The 24,294-nt window shown below is 37.4% G+C and overlaps 1 protein-coding gene across 1 annotated transcript in view; it reads right to left on the reverse strand.

Annotated features, from left to right (window-relative positions):
- LOC145686289 (uncharacterized) overlaps positions 1 to 24,294 on the reverse strand; it is a 310,924-nt gene that overhangs the window by 209,228 nt on the left and 77,402 nt on the right. Inside the window, exon 5 of the mRNA XM_081759425.1 lies at positions 14,476 to 14,601. Coding sequence (XP_081615551.1) covers positions 14,476 to 14,601 — 126 coding nt within the window. The remainder of the gene's footprint in view (positions 1 to 14,475; positions 14,602 to 24,294) is intronic.

The following is a 24,294-nucleotide window of genomic DNA, read 5'->3' on the forward strand; positions in this document are numbered from 1 at the left end:
TGATTTACAGTCGTGAAATTTAAAATCGAAAGTTATAACAGAAAAAAATTCTTTTACAACTATAAATTTTGGTATTTATTTTTTATACGATCTTGTACTTGGTGAGAAATTCTAGTTTGTAATTGTGAAAGTTGTGAATATTTGAAAGAATGTGAAGAAATATTTTCATAGCCTTGTAAAATATAAAGTAAATATTTTAAGTAAACACTTTTGTAATTTTCTTTAAAAAGATTCTAAAGTGACGGCTTATATTTTGATGTCCCTATTCAAATTACCCGTTCCGAAAACAGGTTCGTATTCATTTTAACTAATTTGAAAATACTTATTACCAAGACTTTTTAATTAACTTGATTGTTATTACCTACGATTACAACTAGCTATCATGTTCGAAAAAGTGTATGTGTCACCTTACGAAAAGACAAGGAAACTCTGCTAGTTCACTACTGCCAGGACAATGAATGAAAGCTGTCACTGATTATTGGCAACAAAAGATACAGTTGTTAGTGCAGCATATTTTTTTTTTTTTATAAACTAAACTTGTATTCGAGCATCTCATTTTATTTGGTTCGATGTGATTTATCGATTTATACATATATAATGTGTTTGACAATGTTATTTTTAAAGGAAGAAAATCAATCAACAGTGTGGACTATATCTCATTAACTGAGTAATGTAGTCTTAGAATTGGTGTAATAAAGATCTTAATGACAGCAACGACGACTTCTGTATAATTTTGGGGAGGTATTGAAATATGTGTATATCCTTGTCACAAATTCGAATAAAGATATCTACATCCAGGGAGGCCAATTCCAAGATCAGTGTGCATGGTTAATGACGATATAATTCAATTTCACTTTTATATCAGTAAGTAGCTGTAACAGAGCATCAATGTTCATATCTACGAATACGATATTTTACTACATGTTCTAGAAAAGTTTACATGGGTTTTTACACGCATGTATAACATTTTGTTTACCTCAATATTATCAATGGAATGATATATGTCTCGTCATTGGAAGACTGTTAGAACTACGCGTTTCATTCTTGGAAATATGTGTGTCAGTGTTAAGAGAAATCAAGTAACAAAACGTACAATCCGATTGTTAACAGTTAATATTTTTCACTTTAGAAATCTGTAATCAGGATCACAAAATTATTACAAAATCAATAAGCATACAAGTTACAAAACACCAGTTACTAATGTGTATTTACTAATAGATGCGAAGTGAACTCAATTATACTAATTTTCCTTTTATATGAACTAATCTTGGATCATATTCAATCCACTTTAAACGTATTAACTACATAAAGAGAAACTTACTCTGAAAATTATTTGTTGGCTATCGAATAATTACAACATTAGTCTTTTCGGGTTCGATTCCCAGTAAGAGGGCATTAAAATTCAATCGCGTTACGTCACGTCTCATATAGCCTATGTACAGCAATGAGATACTAAACTCCAACAACCAACATCAGTAAACATTCATTTTGAAACATAATTGCGAATTAATTAAAGTAAAACACATCAAAATTAAAATACCCTTTTCCGCTTTCTTTCATAAATAATTCTTCTTCTTTTTCGTAATATTGTAGGATGATGATTGAAGAATACATCTAAAATAAAATGATAGTTCGGTGACTTATCCGTTGGCAGATTTGTCCATTGGCAGATTTGGTAATTGGCGGATTTGGTAATTGGCGGATTTGGTAATTGGCGGATTTGTCAATTGGCAGATTTGTCCATTGGCAGATTTGTCCATTGGCAGATCTGTCCATTTTCACGATTGGCGCATTTGGTCATTTTCGCGATTGGCGCATTTGGTAATTGGCAGATTTGTCAATTGGCAGATTTGTCAATTGGCTGATTTGTCCATTTTCACAATTGGCGCATTTGGTCATTTTCGCGTTTGGCGCATTTGGTAATTGGCAGATTTGTCCATTTTCACAATTGGCGCATTTGGTCATTTTTGCGTTTGGCACATTTGGTAATTGGCAGATTTGGTAATTGGCAGATTTGTCAATTGGCAGATTTGTCCATTGGCAGATTTGTCCATTTTCACGATTGGCGCATTTGGTAATTGGCAGATTTGTCCTAGGCCCACTCCCTTCAACTGGGCTCGCGATCACACGAGATCGCACTCAATTCTCTCGAGTGGGCTCGTACTCTAATCGGAAGTGGGCTCGCGTTTACTCGGACTCGTGCTCACTTCTCTCAACTGAGCTCACTCACTGAGGCTCACTGAGGCTTGCGATCACTTCTCACAACTGGGCTCGCGCTCATTCGGTCTTGCATTAATTTCTCTCGACTGCGCCCATGCTCAGTCGGACTCGCACTTACTTATTTCATTGAGGCTCGAGCTCACTCAGGCTCTTGCTCAATTATTCAGCGGGAACATGACTGAGCGCCAGTGCCAAGCTCACGAACGTCGAGCTCGCTAGTTTGGACACCTATGACAAAAGCAGCGCATGCATGGCCTGCAATGCAAATCCTTTCCCAAAGTCGTGAGACTACTCTAGCAAAGCACACTAGCTCTTGCGCTGAACCCGACTCTTTGCTCGATCGCGCTTACTTGCAGTATTCCAGCTTTTACTATAGACTTCATCTTACTATTGATTCCTGCCAGTCAGGACTATATTAACAAGTAACACTTCCCAATTGTAAAACTCCGATTTTGATAATATTTGGCTGATACATACTACAAATAAAACAAACGAATATGTGTTTTTATTTTCTGCGGAAAAACTGTTTTATGGGGCAAAAGCCGACACAAAAAATTTTGGAAGTTGATGTTCGAAAGACAAAAAGAAGTGGACCGAAGTGAACGAAATTGTGCACAGATATTGTAGACATAGAATGAGGGAATACGTGTTTCGTATTTTCCTGGGAAAAATGGTTAGATGGGGCACGGCCCCCTCCAAACCTTTGATCTCGAAATATCAAAAGTGCTAATAACCGTATGTCAGATGTGTGTAAAGGACATGAAGAATTGCAACGAAACTTTGTGTAGGGCAATAAGCAAAAATAAACTGACACATTTTTTATTTTCTGAGGGCAAAAGCCTCCACACAATATTTTGAAAGTTGACGACCGAAATTCAATATGAAGCGCACTAAAGTGAATGAAACTGTATACAGGTATTGTAGACGTAAAATGAGGGAATATATGTTTCGTATTTTCCTAACAAGAAAGAGGGGTTGGGTGGGCCATAGACCTTCTAAACCGTTGATTACAAAATATCAAAAGTGCAAATAAGTATACATCAGAAGTTTCTAAAAAATACGGAGAATTGCAACGAAACTTCGTGTAGGGACAATTTCCAAACAATAAACGAAACGTGTTTTAATTTGTGCGGAAAAACAGTGTTGGGGCCAAGCCCCCTCCGAAAAAATACAATAGAGCGTCGATTATCCGAAGTAATTGGGGGACATGGGTGTTCGGAAAACTGGTTTGTTCGGATAATCGAACTGTACATGTTTATTTGCCATGCGCGGAGCGGCACGCCTCAACTCTAAGCTGGCGCAGCTGTTGCTGTGAACAGTTTTGATACTGCCGCTACTTCTACAGCCAGTGCCAAACTGACAGAAGTGTGCTGATTGTTGAAACACAGCGACTGGCGGCTTGGCCGGTCAGCAGCGCCTTATGAAGGCCCCATTAGAAGCAATGTTCCGCCAGCGGTGACTCAGTGCGGCGACTACTGTGGGAAACTTGGTTTGGGAGTGAGGGGGATGATGGACGGTAGGGTGGGAGAGTAACAGGTGCGAGCGAGTACACAGTTCGGTTAAGCGGTCGTTCGGTTGACCGACGTTCGGATAATCGACGCTCTACTGTATTCCCGTAATATTGCAGGAAGGAGTGGACCAAAGCAAATGAAATTGTGTGTAGATATTATATATGTAAAATAAGGTCTTTCGTCTTTCTCAATTGTCCCTATCCGATTTGATTCAAATTTGACACAACAGCAAGGAGGGAAAAAATCGACACGGGTTTTTGCTTATGCGGAAAAACAATGTAAGGGTTCAAGGCGCCTCCTGAAATATTATTAAGTACGCAATACTGTTTGTGCTTCTTGTTGATCTGCCAAATTTGAAGAAATCAGATGGAGACACTTGTGAAACACAAAAGGCCTTATTTTACAAATACAATTTTTATGCACAATTTCATTCGCTTCGGTGCAATCCTTCTGCCACCCAACTCCTCTGTCCATCGAACAATTTTCTTTCTTTTCAGAAAATGCAAACCACGCATTTCTTTATCTTACTTGTACAATATCTGTGCACAATTTCATTCACTCACTTCTAGCCTTTCGGACGTCAAATTTCAAAATTTTGGGTGCGGCTTTTGCCCCTAAAACCGTTTTTCCGCAGAAAATAAAAATCTAGTATTCGTTTATCTTTTGCTTCTCGTCACTACATAAAGTTTTGTCCCAATTCTTCATGTCCTTTAGGCATTTCTGACATATTGTAATTAGCATTTTTGATATTTCGTGATCAAGGTTTGGAGGAGTTCATGCCTCACCCAACCGTTTCTTCCAGGAAAATACGAAACATGTATTCCCTCAATTTACGTCCACAATATCTGCGCACAATTTCGTTCACTTCGATCCACTTGTTTTCCCCTTTCGGGTGTCAACTTCCAAAACATTTGGTGGGGCTTTTGCCCCCTAAAACCATTTTCGGCAGAAAATAAAAAAAAATCACTTAATCGTTCGTATGTTTTATTTGTAGTATCTACCTGCCAAATATCAAAATCGGAGTACTACACTTGCGGAGTATTACTTTTTAGTCACGCGTTACGCAAAATGGGGCAAATAGAACATCCAAGATGCCAGTATCAAGAAATAGGGACACCAGAACACCACGTGTTATGGTGTCCATTACTGGAAGAACGGCTAGAGGGAAGGGATCAAATAAAAAGGAAAGAAATAAACGAAATTATAGCTAATGAGGAGAACTATAGGATATTAAGCAAAATAACGAATAACTAATGAGAAGTAATAAGTGGACAATATACTAAGACAAATAATTAAAATTGTAAACAAAACGGAGAAACAACGAAATAGGAATGATGTTTATAATAGTGTAGCTGAATGAATGGAAGAATGGCTGTGAATCTTTCTAGGCCGGAGGACTACTCCAGCAACGTCGGCATTCCGCGTGTCCCAGAAACTGTATGCTTGCACTCGATATATCCCCGGGTAAAATCGGATACGAACTTCAGATATCTCGAGTGTGTGTGTGTGTGTGTGTGTGTGTGTGTGTGTGTGTGTGTGTGTGTCGGGAACGGTGTCGGAAAGTGTTTTGTGTAAATAGTAAATGTATAAATACCTTTAATGAAAAAATGTCTCGGAACGAAAGAACAATCCAGTATCTGCATTGCCGTATTCAAATAACATGCGAATCTCACAAGGAGCATACATGAACGTGTCGTCCCGACATCCGAATCAAACCTAGTCCATTCGATAAACATAAAAATATGTTCATGCACTAAAAGTTAGGTGCCACAGACAATGGAATAAGTCCATTAATCTTGTTAGCTCATTAATCCTGTTAGCATTAAAAAATGTAGACTCGTAGTGAAAAAGATATTGCATCAACACTGATCATTGGAAAGTCATGCTTTATAGTTCATTCTCTTCAGCATGAAACAAGTTCTCTAGAGGTGCTACGTATTGGCGCCCATAACGTATTTGAAAACGGGAAATTGGGAAAAAAAATCCGTCCAAAAATACCTCCCATCAAATTTGACCCCCTCTGGAGTGACCCCAGATAAAAGCCACAATCCAAATGTATCTTGAAAAATACTACAGGGATTGAAAAATGAGTGTACCAAGTTTCGTTTTGATAGACGGAATAGATATGAAGACAAAGGTTGTATACCAATACGTATGCATATACAAAATCGAACCAATGACTTGACCTATAAAGAGAACACAATATATAAAGTATAAACGCAATACTATTTATTGAAATATCAAGAATTGTACAATGTTTGCTTTGGGAAAGAATGTGCAATGCGAGCCATGCATGCGCTGTTTTTGTCATAGGTGTCCAAACTCACGAGCTCGCGAGCCCATTCGTGCTCAGCTAGGCTCCGGCTCAATAATTGAGCGCAAGCATGAGCCCCAATTATATAAGTTAGCGCGAGTTCGAGTGAGGCCAGTAAAGAGAAGTAAGTGCGAGCGCGAGCCCAGTTTGGGGAAGTGATCGCGAGCCCGAGTGAGCGCAAGTGCAGTTGAGAGAAATGATCACTAGCACGGCTCAGTGGAGAGAAGTGAAAGTGAGTTCGAGTGAACGACAGCCCACTTAGACTTAGTGAGCGCGAGCCCATTAGAGGGAATTAAGTGCGAGCCATGCGATCGCATGCCTAGTTTAGGGAAGTGATCGTGAGTCTAGTTGAGAAGTGATCGTGACTCTAGTTGAGAAGTGATCGTGACCTCGAGCCCGGTTGAGGGAAGTGAGCGCAAGCCGGAGTGCGAGCTCAGTTGAGAGAAGTAAGCGCGAGCCCCAGTGAGCGCGAGCCCAGCTGAAAGTGTGCTCGAGCGCAAGTGAGCCTAGTGCAAAATGTTCATCTGATTTTTGTCCACGCCGTATTTGCATGCGCTATTTTTGTCCTTGCGCGGTTTTCGTCCATGCGCTGTTTTTGTCCTCATATCTATTTAACTAGGAAGATTGCCTGTCAATTATGCAACCTGAAACACAGTAAAGACATTTGGGTTGTCAAACTTAAGGGACTTCTGCTGTATTGTTCCCGACTCATCATTTCTAAGGATGTCTATAAAAATTGTAAACAGTCTAAGGAAGTTGAATTGAAAGACAGAGTAAGACTTGTATAGATCATATTTTTAAAGCACCAAAGTTCACTTAATGTCACATCAGCTGTGCTGCAAACAAGTATAATTGACCACTTTCTCGCTAGTATCAATGTTCCCATTACAATGCAAAAGAGGGAAAAAATGTTATATGAAACAACAATTATACCTTATCAAATGAAGAATTGAAAAATGTAACTGGAATCAGGTATTACAGATTAACGGTGTTAATACTGCCATTTTGAATTTTATCCAAATTATGAAAGATTGTGTAAGTAATTCACGTATTAACAATAAAAATATCGCAAAATAAAACCACGGATAACAAAAGGATTAGTCAACTTTATAAGAGAAAGAGAGAGATTAAGTCGTTTAGTAATAATAAAAACCGAAACGATTTAGAATTGAAAGAATATTACAGAAGGTATAGAAATAAACTTACACATTAATACAAGAAGTTAAAAATGACTACCATAGGAAACAAATTACATTACATAATAACAATGATAGTAAATTATGGAAGGTAATAATAGATATTGTAGATAAAAATGACAAAAAATATGTAGAAATAAATGAACTAAACACTAAAACTGGTCTAGTAACGTATGAACGTGATCCAAATGTTAATAGTTGAAAGTCTTAATGAGCATTTTTCCAGTGTTGGCAAAAAATAGTTAATAAAGAGATTCATGACGAAATAAATTTTAATTCCCAAACTAAAGAAGTAAACTCTATATTTTTCACTCCAATTACTGAACAGGAAATTGAACGCTTCATAAATGAATTATCACCAAAAACAACATCTGGTATAGATGGATTATCAGCAAGTGTATTGGAACATACGAAATCAAATACATTAAAACCTTTGCAGTATATCTTGAACCTAAGTTTAGAAACAGGTATATTTCCTGATGATTTTAAGACTGCTGTAAAAAAACCTATATATGAAAAAGGTTCAAAGGCTGATCCTAATAACTATATACCTATATGAATCCTCAGTAACGGTGCTAAAATGTTAGAAAAATGTATAAAGAGAAGATTAGTTAATTTTCTTGAACAAAATTAATTATTTTCTTCGTATCATGTGGATTTCAAAAAGGTAAAAGTACATCAGATGCGGTGTACAATTTAACAGAGATCTTTGTAAAAATGTTGATAAAGCTGAAAAAGTAATTGCAGTTTTCCTAGACCTAGCTAAAGCATTCGACACAATATCACACAAAATTCTCTTAAATAAAGTAGAAAGATGTGGAATGAGGGGTATATCGCTATTCTGGTTTAGCAGTTATTTGAAAGACAGAAAGCAGGCCATCTAAATAGGTAGTTTTCTAAGCAATTATTCATATGTAAAACAAGAAGTCCCACAAGGAACTATATTAGGTCCAATATTTTTAATTTATATAAATGATTTGTGTACTTTAAAAATGGACGGGCATATACAATCATTTGCTGATGATACCTCTCTTATATTTACTGGTAAAACATGGACAGATGTATTCAAGAAAACTGAAGCAGAAATAGAGAAAGTGAAAGAATGGCTCGATAATCATCAGTTAGTATCAAATGCTGAAAAAACTAGGTATATAACTAGTTTTCGCCAACTTTAACAGGTCGGCCGGAAAACGTGTCACTAAAATTGCATTATTGTCAAAATACTGAAAAATGTAACTGTAATCCTCTTATTAATGAAACTAAAGTAAAATACTTAGGTATATTTATTGATAAGCATCTAAAATGGTCTTTTCATATTACACATGTTGGCGCAATATTAAGAAAATTATTATATAAATTTGTTCAATTACGAAATATTGTAAGCATAAAAATATTACGTACTGTATATTATGCTCTTGTAAATAGCATACAATTGGCATATTAATTTGGGGTGCTGCTTACAGTACTCATTTAAAGCCTCTGATTGTTCAGCAAAATTATATTGTAAGATTATGTTTTAAAAAGGGTCTTGAAAGTAGACTACATAGACTCGATGACCAATTTTCAGTGTTACCACTTTCAAAATTATATTTGCAGACGGTATTAATATATGTTAAAAAGGATACTAACAAACGGGACGTAATAAAACATATGTATATAACCAGAAATGTGACAAACAAAAAGTTAGAAACTAAAACAACGAGTAAGTCTATAACTCAATATCAAACATATTACAGAGCTCCGAAGATCTATAACGAGCTCCCACTTCGAATCAAACAGGAAATTTATTTCAAAGTATATAAAAGACTAATTTTACAGTGGTTATAAGAATCAAAAAAAGTACTTTAGAAAGTATTGTTAGCTAAAAGTAAGAAATATAAACCTCATATGTTACGGTAAGAAAATAAATAAATGAAACAAGAATCAGATTTACACAAGCATTTGCTGATGTGAACCATTTTCTCCTTTCTTTATTCTTTGCATAAGAAATACAAAATTTTCTCAATATAGAAATGAGTGCATTGAATTAATCTGCCCGGCACCGGAAATAGACATGACTTCTGGACATCCGAAGTTCTGTCATCTCCAAATACCGGGTACGTTAAATTCTATTAATAAAGGCAATCTAGGAAGTCTGATTTCCTTTGGAGAAGTAATAGCACTTACAAGAAATTTGACTTGTTAATTTCTGTAGCAGTTAATTTTTCTTTATACTTTTATTTTATTCCATTAATATTTTGTATATTGTTATTTTTTATAATTTAGTATGTTTATGTATTTGTTATGTATATTCTTTAATATATTGGATACACCCAATACATACATTTTCTTCTTTCTTAAAATAAATAAATAAATAAAGTGGTTCTCAACCTAATTCCTATCTTGACCCGCTCTATGAGTGCAAACCTGAGTGACTACGAGCCCAGTCGAGTGAAGTGATTGCGATCCCGAGTGACCGCGAGCGAGTGATTGCGAGAATAGTCGAGGGAAGTGGTCGGAAGCTCGAGCCCAATTGAAAGTGGGCTCAAGCGCAAGCGATGTTCATCTATGGTTTTGTCCATGGACTGTTTTCGCTCACACGCTATTTGAATGCGATGTTTTGGCCTTCCACGGTTTTTTCATGCGCTGTTTTTGTCCACGCGGTATTTGCATGCGCTGTTTTTGTCCACGCGGTATTTGCATGCGCTGTTTTTGACACGCGGTATTTGCATGCGCTGTTTTTGACACGCGGTATTTGCATGCCCTGTTTTTGACACGCGGTATTTGCATGCGCTGTTTTGTTCTTGCGCGGTTTTTGTTCATGCGCTGTTTTTGTCCCTGTCTAACTGGGAAGAGTGCCTGTCAATTATGCAACCTCAAGCACAGTAAAGACATTTGGGTTGTCAAGCTTAAGGGACTTCTGCTGTAATTGTTTCTGATTCGTCTTTCCTAAGGATGTCTATAAAAATTGTAAACAGTCTGTGGCAGTGGTTTTCAACCTAATTCATATCTTGACCCGTTCGTCTGAGTGCAAGCCCGAGCGAGTGCGAGCCCAAGTGACCGCCGGCGCGAGTGATTGCGAGAACAGTCGAGGAAAAGCGGTCGAAAGCGCGAGCCCAATTGAGGTAAGTGATCGCGAGCCCGCGTGAGCGCAAGCCCAGCTGAAAGAAGTGAGCTCGAGCGTGAGCGAGCCTAGTGCAAAATGTTCATCTATGGTTTTTGTTTATGCGCTGTTTTTGTCCACGCGGTATTTGCATGCGCTGCTTTTGTTCATGCGTAGTTTTTGTCCACGTGGTATTTGCATGTGGTATTCTTGTCCTTGCGCGGTTTTTGTTCATGCGCTGTTTTTGTCCAAGCGGTATTTGCATGCGCTGTTTTTGTCCTTGCGCGGTTTTGACCGGATACCATAGTAAAGTGCCTAAACTTGTACGGCGACTACGTAGAAACTAGTGGTGGGCAAAAAGACGTGTTTTTCGGTTTCCGGTTTTTCACCGTATTCGGTTTCGCTTTTCTCCAAACACCGATTCGGTATTTTACCGAAACCGGTTTCGGTTTTCGCCGGTTTTGATATATTCATTTTACGGCAGTGTAACATGCGTCGAGAACACATGAAAGAAGCTCAAAATCACGTGTAAATTCTCATAAAAAGGTAGTGCAAACTGAAATCTATATGCTTTAAAATATGATTAAAAACAAAATTGTTTTTCTTGTAAACTGATCAGGTTTTCGGAGAACTATGGAACTCTACTCTGGTGATAAATCAAACCGGCTTTAGGTTTTTGGAGAAATCTGAAGCCGGTTTCGGTGGAAAACCGAACCGGTTTTGGAGAAAATAGAAATGTGTGTTTATTTCTAGAAACCGGTTTCCGCTTTTATAAAACTGGTTTTGCCCACCCCTAGTCGAAACACGTTGCGTGTTACTTGCCACGGTGTTACTTGCCACTATTGGAATTTCGTGTTACTTGCCACGGTTACCTTATCGCATATTTATCTATCTATGACAGCGTGTCCGTTGCCACGCATCTGCATCTAGATTTGACCTTGAAGGGGTGGGAGTAATTTAACTGTGTTGTTTTATCTTGGCTGGAAAGCTCATTCTAGTTTCTCACAATAGCGAAACACACTTCCTTCCACAATTTCTTCTTTATATATATTTCTTCTTTAATGCTGGGGGTTTCTCTATTTCCTCAATTAATTTTTCATAGTCTTTATCACTAATTAAAGATATGCTAGTCACTAATCAAAGAATGTATTAGTTTCCATTGCGAACACCACTTCTTTTCACGCGCTACACACGGAACGAACTGTTACGCGAAAAACCTTGTAGAAAACATTTATTTTTTACCTTTCTACTTGGAGATATCTCGGCAACTTTTCTGTCGCCGTCCCCTCAGTGAGTTGACTCCCATACGATTCAATGCATTTTTAGACGTTGCGCAACTGTTCCGTCGCCGAGCTGTTGCCCTGCTGTCACCCTGCTTAGCAACACCTCGGCAACTTTTCTGTCGCCGTCGTCTCAGTGGGCGGACTCCCATAAGACTCAATGCATTTAGCCAGAGCAACAAGATAGTTGCCCGACAAAATGTTGCCAGTGAGCGGTAGGTCTAAGGCAACAGCTTAGCGACGAAACAGTTGGACAACATCCCTCACTGCGGCGACGGCGACAGAAAAGTTGCCGCGGTACATCCAAGCAGAGAGATAAAAAAAATAGGTGTTTTTTACAAGTTTGTTCACCAACAGTTCGCTCCGTGTGTAGAGTATGAAAAGAAGTGTTCTCAATGGAAGCTAATACATGTATGTCTTTAATTAGTGGTAAAGACAATGAAAAATTGAGGAAATAGAGAAATACCCAGCGTTATATAAAAAGAAAAGTTTGCAAGAATATTCAGATATAAATTCAGAGAAGAAATTGTGGGAGAAAGTATGTTTCGCTATTGTAAGAAACTAGAATGAGCTTCCCAGCCAAGAAAAAAATAACACAGGTATTTACACAGGAGTCTATTACATTTTGAAATGAAAATGAAATGAAACCTTGGAGTTTTGTTCCACGGTTATGCCGGGTAGACTAAAGGAGACGGCGATGATGAGAATGAATGAAATGGCAAGATGAAGAAAGTGGGAGGAAATGGGAAAACCCATCTACACGGTGTTTGTCCACCACAAACCCCACTTATAATCATTATGACGTGCGACGCGCAAGTGACAAGGTTCCTATTGGAACCACCTAGGAGTATGGATCGAATGTGATGTAATATATAAATCATTGCGTTTCTTCCATGCTTTCAGGCGGCAAAATGAGCGCTCGAATTACTAAAGAACTTCAATTGTTTGTGTAGATTTGCAAGAATACTCCTTTCATCAGAATCTTGTTTTGTTTCTTGTATTTCGTGCGAGTTTTGTGAGTTTTGTGACACGTATAAATGTAACAAGGCAGGGGCGTCATTTAGAAGGGGGCAGGGAGGAGCATTTGCCCCCCTGAGTTTGAGATTTATATAGATTTTATCAACAAAATACTAGCAAATCAGTGAAAAACGCAAAATTTTACTTATTTCAAGGGATTTCCCCCCGCCCCCAAACAAAAATTGAAATGACGCTTCTGTAACAAGGTTCCTATTTCTTAAATCAGAAATTTGTTTTGTTTCTTGCGTTTCAGGTGATTGCCTTGCTTTGAAAATTGCTTGGGAAATTACTCCCACCCCCTCAAGGTCAAATCTAGATGCAGGTGCGTGGCAACGGACATGCTGTCATAGACAGATAAATATGCGATAAGGTAACCGTGGCAAGTAACACGAAATTCCAATAGTGGCAAGTAACACCGTGGCAAGTAATACGCAAACGTCGAAACAGTGTAAGAGTATCGCTTTAAAATGTATATAATAAAAATGTACCTTCAATTGTCTTCCTTTTATTCCAAAACGTGAGTTCTTTCTAGATAGCCCTTGGGATTAGTGTTCTGGAAGAACGCTCGCTTCCTTTAAAGAAGCAATAAATCGTAGAATGTGTTTTCTTTATTTATGACGTTACGAAGGAGGAATTTAGTCATTTCTCTAAGAAAGGTGCGCAAAAGTTTAAATTGTATCCTTTGGTAATTACTAAATGAATAAATCAAAAGAAATATACATTTTTATTTGAGATTTTTCGGAATTAGAACTGGACAGGCTGCTTTGGATTGGAGGACTTAGTTCGATTATGATTATTATTGCCTTTACTGCTTCAAGTTACAGTTAATAAAGAAAGTAAGAAAATGGTAACCCTGATTGTGCTTTTGACCAAAATCTGTAGAAATCGAAAAACGCATAATTTCTATTTTCAAAATCCAATTACGCAGATTTCTTTTTCTTCTTTAATTATTGATATAACATTCGATCTATTTGAACATATCGAGATTTGCAAATATGTGTATATTTAAAAAAAATAATCCATATAAGCTGTCAGTTACCTAAAGCAATCAAGTAAGAGTGAACGTTATAAATCATCTTTACACTTTTCCTGCATTTGCTACGAAAGAAACTACACGCAGTCAATTCCTGCAAGCCTAAAATTAAACACTAGCAGATATACATACACAATGGGCATGTTTAACCGTTGTTTAGTTTTACTGTACAAGAAGTGTTTTCTTAGTAGTTGATTGTCTGTAACACATGCTAATATAAATTTTTTGCTACGAAGGAGACTGGTCAAGAAACAGGAATAAAACATAACAATTCTGATCTAAGCAGTTTTCGGAAGATTCAGTACACCATAAATAACGCTGTTATGCATTAGTCAAAATAATTAAACGAAAATATATGTCTTTTCTTTGTGTAACCCGAGGTAGCCTCGTTTCTATCAAACTCAAACTATCGAAACTATATCGTCGGTCTTAAGAAAAAAGTAATTTAACTGCAAATTATAGTGATGTTATGTTATGGGTTATATTGGATCATTATAAACTTGGTGTTGAAAAGTCATTAACTATATTTTCCAATATTTAGAGATAAAAAAAAAAAGAATGTCGCTTTCATTAACCGTAAGTGAAATATGTGTAGCTACAAATCTTCAAGGGAAACAGTATTCTCGAAATCTGTAAAATGATTGTTACTGACTTTATTCTTAAGATCGACGACACACACACAGCGAGAGAGAGAGAGAGAGAGAGAGAGAGAGAGAGAGAGAGAGAGAGAGAGAGAGAGAGAGATTGACGACAAAAAGTTACCACCCTCTTGAGATTTTATATTAGATAAGATGGATAGGAAAAAGGAAAGAAGAATGTTACCTGTCTTCGTAGTTTTTCCTCATCATGATCTCCTGTCACAAATACTTGTCGCATAAATGGCTCACTGCTTCTTGCGACCATTCCAATGCCAGCGCTGTCTGTTGGGACAGTCCTCCAACACAGTACCTTAAAAGAAACATAAGCATAAGAAATATCAGTTGAAGTAGAGAACATGAGTAAGTGAATATTTTCCAAACGACTGTGTGGAACATTGCGTACACATATGCGATTTTATCCAATTACCGATCACAATTTTTGCAAGCCCCGAAACCGAACAACAAACTGAAGCGACTTATTTCCTACAAGAGAGTAACTCTAATGGAAACAGATGGTTTCAGAAATCATTAGTATTTAGTCATGAAACTAACTTCCACTTTTCGAGTAGAATGAACTAACGTAATGTTAGAGTCTGAGTGAGGCAGCCCACATGCCTACGAAGAGAATATACGTGATTTCCCCAAGTCGAATGTTTATTTATTTTTCTTTAACATTTTACGGACCTGATTTTTTTGTTTAGGTTAATGGAGACATGAAAGAATTATGAAAATAAATGCAGGATGAAAGAACAATATACAACATCAAGATTCGAAATCGTCGCAGACAAATTTTGCGTCTGTCAGCCTAATGTTTTAGAACGCTCTATCATGCAGGATCCCAAAGTTAATGTCCTCTTAGCCATGTGCAATAATTTAATACATACTATACAATCTCTCTCTTTTCGATGAGCAAACTATCAGAAGATCCCATACCTGAACATATAAGTATTACAGACATGGCTTTTACCACAGTGGAACAGAATGTTCCATCTTTTATCTTCCAAGAAGGTCTCCCACACGCCTATATTTTCCCAAAGAGGGAAAAATGAGCTCAATACGAGACTACCAAACAGATGAATTGGCCGTACCGGTTGTGCTAGTATTGAACTTGTTCCTTGATCTCCACATTTCCTGGACATAACACCCTGTGATTTTTTTTTCCTGATGGTGTTAAGAGTTTACAAGCTACACTAATACATGACCTACGAGCATGCATCACAGAAGCCACAGCATCAGTCAACAATGATATTTATTATTTATTTATTTAACAATCACCAGATACAGCTCAGAGGCCATTTTATACTGCATATTTAACAACATTAACAATGGAAAGAATTTGGGTAGGTATCGGCCAGGACCTGTTTAGGAGGTACCATCCCGGCATTTGCCTGGTATGACTGAGGGAAACCCTGGAAAACCTCAGGTAGAATGGTCGGCAGCGGGAATCGAACCCGCGACCTCCCGAATGCGAAGCCAACGCTCTACCACTTGAGCTGATATGCAATAGTGATAGAATGTATGGTAGGAACTTGACTACAGGTTCCATAGGTACCGAGTAACGAAGAAGGCAGCACACATTAAGCATACTCGATATAGAAGACAACTTTGATGTAAAACAAAATTGACTTTCTCTTCCAACTGATACTTCTTTCATGTATCTCACCGTTATTAAACGACAGTAATTAATTCTTCGAACGGGAAAGATTATTTGCAACAAAATTCTAACGGTGGATACGGAACTTTCTTGCCGCTATACAGAACAATTAAATAGCTCCTTGTTGTCACAGCCGTACATATTATTATTGTATTTTTCTCTTTTTTCTTTAATGGAATATTATGTAATTTTTATTGTTGGTTAATCATATTTAATTATGCTATGGAATGTTAAAAGGACGGCCGATCTCCTCTTCTTAATTGAGAAGTTACCAGTTGTTTATATTGTATATATATATATATTATTTATTTCGTCCGTTTAACATATGTGTTTTGTGTGTTCTTAAATCCCAATAATAGAATATTGTCAATGGAAAATTCCTATTAACATTGGATATCGTAGGGGAGACTTTAAGGGTGAAACAAAGTGAAAGGGGTAATTCAAAACAGGATATAAACGAAATTTTTGGAGATGTTTATTAGGAAATGGTCACCAGGCCTTACACATATTTGTGTCAATTTTTTTATATATCAAAAATATGTACAGAAACAAAAATACTTAAAGTCTATGTGCGCACGCAGCTAAACTGCTGGGTGCACAAAAGGGTGTATATAAAAGTTAACATTGGTAACCGAAGTATAAAATAGTCATAAAATCTTACGTAAGTTACAAAAACTTGTCACATTTTTTTTCCATTTACTATACATGTAATGTGTCTCCAAAAACTAATGTAACTTCGTAAACGCACGTCATACTATATACCTCGGAGTCCGTCGGTCAATTTCTTTTTCGGCAATTGTAATTCTAAATTTACCGACGGACTTCAACTGTAACTTTACCTTCTACAAATAAACTGCAATATCAAATTCGTCTCTATTATTTAAAGTACTGCTACCCTATGGATCTGTCTGCAGCTGAAGATTAAGAAAGACTTTGTTGTTTATTCACGTGTGACCGCTCGCATACTATTAATCCTAAAGTAAAAATTATAAAGTACGTTCCGCTCGCGTACTGGAGCTGCGACACTTGTATCGAAAAAATGTTTTGGCTGATGCCACCACAGATACGTTTCTAGCATTATTTTACGTTTATGAGTATGTTGTGTTCAATTATATACAAGTAAAAATATCGACAGTGTACTCGAGGAGTCTAACAGAATTTTAAATTCATAAGTAAACGCTTTATTTCATTTAATCTTCCTTTTTTGAGGGGGATTTGATTAACATGGAAATTCAGTTGATCGAGATTCAGTTAAATGGGACTACAGTGTACTAGTTTTCGAATCATATAAATAATAAATAGTAATGTTAATAATAATCATGTATATCATATTAATTATAGTTTTATATAACAAAACCAGCGACAAAGTTATAACAAAATGGCAATTAATTGTTTAGATACACTGCCAGAAAATTAGAAATGAACATCCAGAAGAATCTGACTCTACAATGGATAGGTTGCTTGAAAAGGGTAGTGTCTGTGCCATGAATTAGTAAAATGAAATGATGGGTAGTGACACCCTGTGGACGAAGTAGAAAGCGAGTATTGAATATTTTCTACACCGTCCTTGCATTAAATTGTTTCTGAACGAAGATGTAACAGGACAGCGTAGATGAGCTTAGTTCTTTTGCTAGCGGAGTTTAAGCAAGGGTATACGGGTCTTCGCGAAGACCGCGTGGTCGTTCCGCAAACTACGTAATACGTTGGGGAAGTGCGTCTGCGTATCAATTGGTACAATTAGGCAGTGAAATAATTTCCCACACAACTATCCTGTTCCAAAGGCAGCAGCACTGGATCCAACCCTGGACATTTGATCAGATGAGCTACCATTGTAGATAGTAGGACAAAGGAGTAGATAACGTGTGCCACATTCCAGACCTCTCCTTACGTCTTGCTACGGTGCAGGCTGTCTGCAATCATGTTATGAAAAGACTATTACGAGGAAGAATGAAAAGACTATTGTCGCGTTACTGTTTCATAAGACCCGATACTAACTTGACGCTACTTATGGTCGTTTGTGGGTTCAGTATTGACTGGGTAAGAAACACTTTCCACATACACGGCAGCAACACACAAAATGAAATGAAATCTTTGAGTTTTACGTCCCACTCTTATGCCGGTTAGGCTAAAGGAGACGGTGATGATGAGTAATGAATGAAATGGTGGAATGAAGAAAGTGGGAGGAAACGGGAGAACCCCGAGAAAACCCACGCACACGGTGTTTGTCTACCACAAAGTTCACTTGGCGGGGGCGGGGATCGAACCCGGGACCCCAAGCACCAGAGGTGAACGCTCTGCCACTGAGCCACCGCGGCCCCTAACCAGCAGCAACACACAGGACAAATATCTGTCGTCATACTGCGAAAAAAAATATAGCCTAGTTGTCCGACTGTTTCCATTACAATTAGACTCTTCAAAGAAAGTAGATACCAATTTAGATTGATTTTAATACCAAAATTCTTACGAAAAAACTCGAAACCATGATTAATTTTACGAATTAAATATGATTAAATATATTATCATAATATTAGAGAAAATAAGTCTTGTTATAATTTGCAGTTACTCGTATTGACTCTAAATAAAATATTTCTAAGCAGAGATAACATTCTTTATAATTTCTCAGTCCTATACAATGAGTTGAGAAAGTCTCTTCGCAGTGGATGTAGGTCTTGTTATTGTGAGAAAAAATCGAAACAATCATTTTTATCCTCGCGTATGTGTAGGTTATGGAAATGTGTACACACTTTAATGATGTTAAACTTAACCTTCAACTCAAAAAGGACACGCTGCGCGATAAATACGATGCGTGTCACATTGTAGTCAGTTGCTGTGTTTATAATCCATTGCAGAGGGACTTTCTGAATGCATTGCATAACCGTATTCCAGCAAGTGTAAGAAATAGTTGAGTGGTTTAAGAGTGGGAGGGAAGAAGGCTGTGAAACAGCGGTTAATAAGTTCGAACCCGGTAGTTGTTATAGCGTTTCTTTTGTGTGTCCCTGCAATAAACAAACGTTTCAGTTCGAATATGCAGATGGAATTTTAAGGTTTTAGGAACACACTTCTTCCTTTATATTCGGTTAAAAAAGACCGAAAGCGCACAACGGAAATACTAAGCACTATAGAACTACAATATGATTGTACCTTTACTTTATATACAAAGTCAGTCTGGAAGCAGGTATTTTTATCAGCTAATAAAGCACAGTTCATTTCACTTTCAAATTCTTTTGAGTGTTATCATGTGTTTGTTTCCAGATAATATGGGCAAATTTAGAGGGGTCCGATCCCCTCTCCATAACTTATTTTTTTTATAACTTTAGGCGAAATTTATGTATTTTATATGGATTTCGTGCCGCAAGCTAGTTCCGAAATATACCCCTGCCAAATATCAGTAACTTCTGTGTGAACAAAAAGTGTCACGTTGATAAACGTTGCTGTACTTTTTTTTTAATTAATGCTTAAGAAACATTGCTTGGGATTGAAATAGTAAACGAATGGGGATTACTTCAAAATTGAATTCTAATACTTTCACTTAAGTGGCATAATTAACATTTAATACTAATTCCTGATGTTTTTCTTCAATTCGCAACTTGTATTACACAAGGAAAAGGATTTGATATCAAAAAGTCGATTTATTTTTTTTTAAATCAACAAAAAAGATACTTTTTAAAAGATCATGATTTTTCTACGCTGTCCGTTACACTGCATTAAAAAAGCTATCATCCGTGTTCACAATATGGTTTCGGTAAATACACTACCTCGGGAAATTTCCGTTAAAATATTTTTGTCCTATTCCGAAAGTGTGACGTGACCTTTCACAATATTTTTGCTCTCTTACGTGACATAATATCGGGCTCAAAATATTTTTCTACTTCCGTAAGACAAACCACGAAATCGCGTGACCTCCTTCATTAAAATTAGCTACTACGATCGTTCATATAATGGTGATTCGCTACATGTCCTACTTTTTGACATTCAGCTTTCATCCAGCAATCAGAGAGTAGACATTTTTTTCGACTTTGTTCCACAGAATGTATAAGAAATATGTATTATTTACATCAAGAGTATATTTCAATCAAAATTTTCTTGTACGTCTTATATCTGGAGAACTACATCTACTGCAGCCAAACCTAAACTCAGTATGATATGCTTATACTGCAGAAAATACGGAAACTCGATTTAGGGGCCGTTCAATAATTTTGTGGCCCATGACCCAAAAACTATTGGACAAGATCGTAATCTTTTGATGCATTTCTTGAATGATTCCTAAAGTTCTTGGCCAAGATCGTTATCTTTTGATCCATTTTTTGATCACTTCTAAAATTCTTGTTAATGCAATACATATTTCCTTCCCATAGTTTGTAACATTCTAATAAATGGAAATCAAATCTTTCAGTTTTACCTCCCACAGTTATGACAAATAGGCTAAAGGAGATGGTAATGAGAAATGAACGGAACGGTGGAATGAATAAAGTCGAAAGAAACTGTTTGTCCACCACAAAGTTCACTTGACGCGAGCTGGGATCCAACCAGGAACCCCACGTACCAGAAGTGAACACACTGCCAGTAAGCCACCGCTGCCCCAATATTGTAATAAAACAAACATCCCATTTCTTATCCAAATTCCCATTAATGCATGTTTCCTAAATGTTCACCATAATATTTCATATGAAAAACGCAAAAAAGGTTAATTTCAATAAACCGTAAGCATACAAGAAGGAAGAGAGAGGGAAGAGATGATTGTAAGTTTTAAACATAGAAAGAAGGGGGAGTTCATTACAATAATTCCTCATATAAATGAAAACAAATACAAGGAAGGTATTTCCAGAAAGGGAGTGGGCGTGATACTTATATATACAAAGTGTGTCCAAACAAGGGGTGGGCGTAATGCGTATATATATAGGGTGTGGTCAAAAATACAATTTTCTCTAACTTTAAGGGTTACTACGTGCTCTAAAGCCTTCTAGAACATTCCATGACCTAAATAATGATGACCTGCATAAGGTGGTCAGGCATATAAGGACGTCAGCATCTATATACTACACCCACAAACGTATAATACTAGCATGCCCTACAGGTACATAACGGTACTTTCCATCATTTTGGGCATTTTCCTGTCTTTTCCTACTTCGGTGGAAAGCCGGTGGTGTTAGATATCGCCAAGTGCCAGTTCCACGGTTCCTCGTGTTCGGAATGACGCGTGCTACAATGTACTGTTCCATGTTTAGGATATACGTGTAAAAAAAACACCTGTAGGATGAATTATATATATATATATAGTCTTTAATCTACAGGGTGTTTCAAAAGTCCCTTACCCCCTTTTAAAACCTGTACGAATGTATTTATCTTGAACTTGATGTAGGAAATATGCAAGGGCTAGGGGTTAGGGGCAAACCTTTTGGATGATGGTTCACGGACAGCCACCATCTTGAATTTCAATTTTTTATTTCAAATGATAGGTGGGTCATGTGATGACCTCAGGTTAGAATTTGCTCAGGATGTATAATCTGCAATAAAATTTCATGTATATTTATTTGGTGTGTAGTTATGGACAACTCAATGTGATTATTCCTCTTTTTGCAGGTGGTGAACCATGCCGTTAACAACTGAGGAACGCATCCAGATCGTGAAACTGTGGTGTGAGAGAAGTGCCTGTGCAGTAGCACATGATTTCAATCAGCGTCATCCAGAACGTCACCGTATCATATGTTGCAGTGGCACAGTTATTAACCAAATTTGAGGGGATAAGCATGTTCGCGGACAGACCACGTAGTGGACGACCGCGGACAGCAACGGACGACGCAACAGCTACGGCAGTGCTGGCATCCTTCTCGATGTCACCACAGCGGGGCACACGTCGTCTCTTCATGCAATGTAATGATTCCTAGCTCAGTGTACAGGGTGCTACAAAGGCATAACTGGAATCCGTATAAGGTGCAAATGCTGCAACACCTATTCGAGGACTATCCAGATCGCCGCATGCAGTTTTACGAGTGGGCAATCGAGCAATTACAGCTAAATCCGAACTTCACGATGGAGATACTCCATTCCGATGAAGCCTAATTCTTCGTAAATGGGGATGTGAATAGGCAGAACATGTGCTATTGGTAGGACCCCGCATGGATAGATCTCTCCAAAATGATTGATGCAGAGAAGGTTATAGTATATAAGGAACACGAATTATCGGTTCTTTTCTCATTCAGAAAACTTTAAGTACGGAACGATACCTGGAGATGTTACCGGATCAGATACTGCCAAGTATGCTGTCGGAAAATTGTACATTTTCCAATTTTTTCAACAAGACGGTGCCTCTCCACTTTGGCATCCAGGTGCGTCAGTATCTAAGGCATAGATTGATCGCCGTATGTCAGTTGATGGCCTGCCCGATCACCAGACCTCACTACAATGGACTTCTACCTTGAACACATTAAGGCTATAGTGTATGGTGTGAAAATTCGTGATCCTCGTCATCTTGAACAATGTATCATGACTGCCTGTAAGCAAATTTCCCCAGCTACCTTGCTTCGTGTTCATAGGAATTAGAAGAGGCGTCTGTATACACATACATTGCCCAGCACGGAGCACATAAGAGGGTAGACATCAATTATCGTTGTCCATAACTTCTCACCAAATAAAGATACATGAAATCTGATTTCAAATTTGACATTCTTAACCTAAGGTAATGATTACATCTATTCTTTAAACCAAAAAAATTGAAATTCAAGATGGCGGCCGTCCGCGAGGCATCATCTAAAAGGTTTTCCCGTAGCCTATTGTATATTTCATACATCAAGTTTAATACAACTACACCCGTAAGGAATTTAAAACGGGTGGTAAGAGAATTTTGAAACACCCTGTATATCTTATTTTAAAAATCATTTAACACCAATAATCACCACCTATGTTTAGTGATGTATATAAAAAAATACCATCAAACTTCGAGAGTTAATTATTCTTATTGAATGGAAGAAAATAAAAGTTCCACTGGGTATCGATCCAAAAATACCTCCTCCTGAGTACAAGCTGTCAAAGTGTGAAAACTACAGGGTGGCCCAAAAGTAGGTATGCAATACCGTACTTATCAGCTCATTGCATTTTATATCATTCCTTATTGTTATCCCTTAGGTAGACTTAGTTTCTTTATTATGTTCTTAACATCCTTTTACGTATACCTTAAGCTCGGAACAGCCGAAGAAAATAAACCCATAAACTAGAACGTTATACTATATCAATGCAGGGATGTATACCTCCTTTTGGGCCACCCTGTAGATTCTGAAATGGTTTACTAGGGGAACAAATCTCTCACAATTCCGATTATGTGAAAACCAGAAACAATTGAAATCATTTTCTTTTGTAGTTCATTTCAAAAATTAATGTTATAATTGTAACTATATTGTTAATCATTTTTTTGTTTATGAAATTTAGGATTAATACATATTGTATATCAAGGCTAAACACTAGCCGAAGACTGTTGAATTAGAACATCATTCACTTAAAGGTATATGGCAAGCTAACACAACAGCGTAATATTATTTGTTGTGTACGAACTCTCAGATATTAAATGCGGACTTCGAAGAAGCCGACATATTAACATGAAGAGAAGGGTTTCAATTAATACATGTGAGCGATTGCTTTTCCTTCGTTCTTACCGAGGAAGGTGCAGAACGTTAAGCTTGGCTTACGATTATAATAGTGATGATAAAATATGAATGACAATTCAAATCAGAGGCGGATCTAGGGGGGGAGGGCGATCGCCCCCCCCCCAGAAGAGGAAGCTTTCTTATTTTATATATATAAATAAAACCCATCCCAAAGTTTGGAGCAGTATGACAACCTCCCCCCCACCCAGAAGTCGGTCCTGGATCCGCCCCTGGCAAACTATACAGAGCGAAACTAGAGAAGTAATAAGGAAGGTCATAGTGCAGTGCGACGTAGAAGCGAGGGAGAAAAAAAAGTGAAGGATCTGTTGCCACAGTCTAATTTGCGTTTGTCCACGTATACACGTTTCTATATTTTTTGAACATTATTCATAACTTAATTTTTCTTAAAAATGTATTGAGTATTTATCTTCATTGTTTTCTGTTACATTTTAGTGCCTATTTTACTGCCTATTTTGTAAATTTTAAGTGTCTATTTGCCCACCTCTTTTCCAGGTTTTTAATGGCTAAAAATCTGCTGCCTTATGCAGAGTCGTTTTGACGTATCATTAGTGTCATACTAAAGGCCTGACTACTGCAGAAAGCATGTGTTAGTCGAACTCTTTAGTATGGTACTAATCATTCGTCAGAACGACTCTGATAAAGGCCCTTGGTCTCTAGTGATGATGATTAATTGAACTTAAACGAAACACAT

Source organism: Thermobia domestica, chromosome 5, assembly GCF_964235325.1.
Source record: "Thermobia domestica chromosome 5, izTheDome1.hap1.1, whole genome shotgun sequence".
Taxonomy (NCBI): domain Eukaryota; kingdom Metazoa; phylum Arthropoda; class Insecta; order Zygentoma; family Lepismatidae; genus Thermobia; species Thermobia domestica.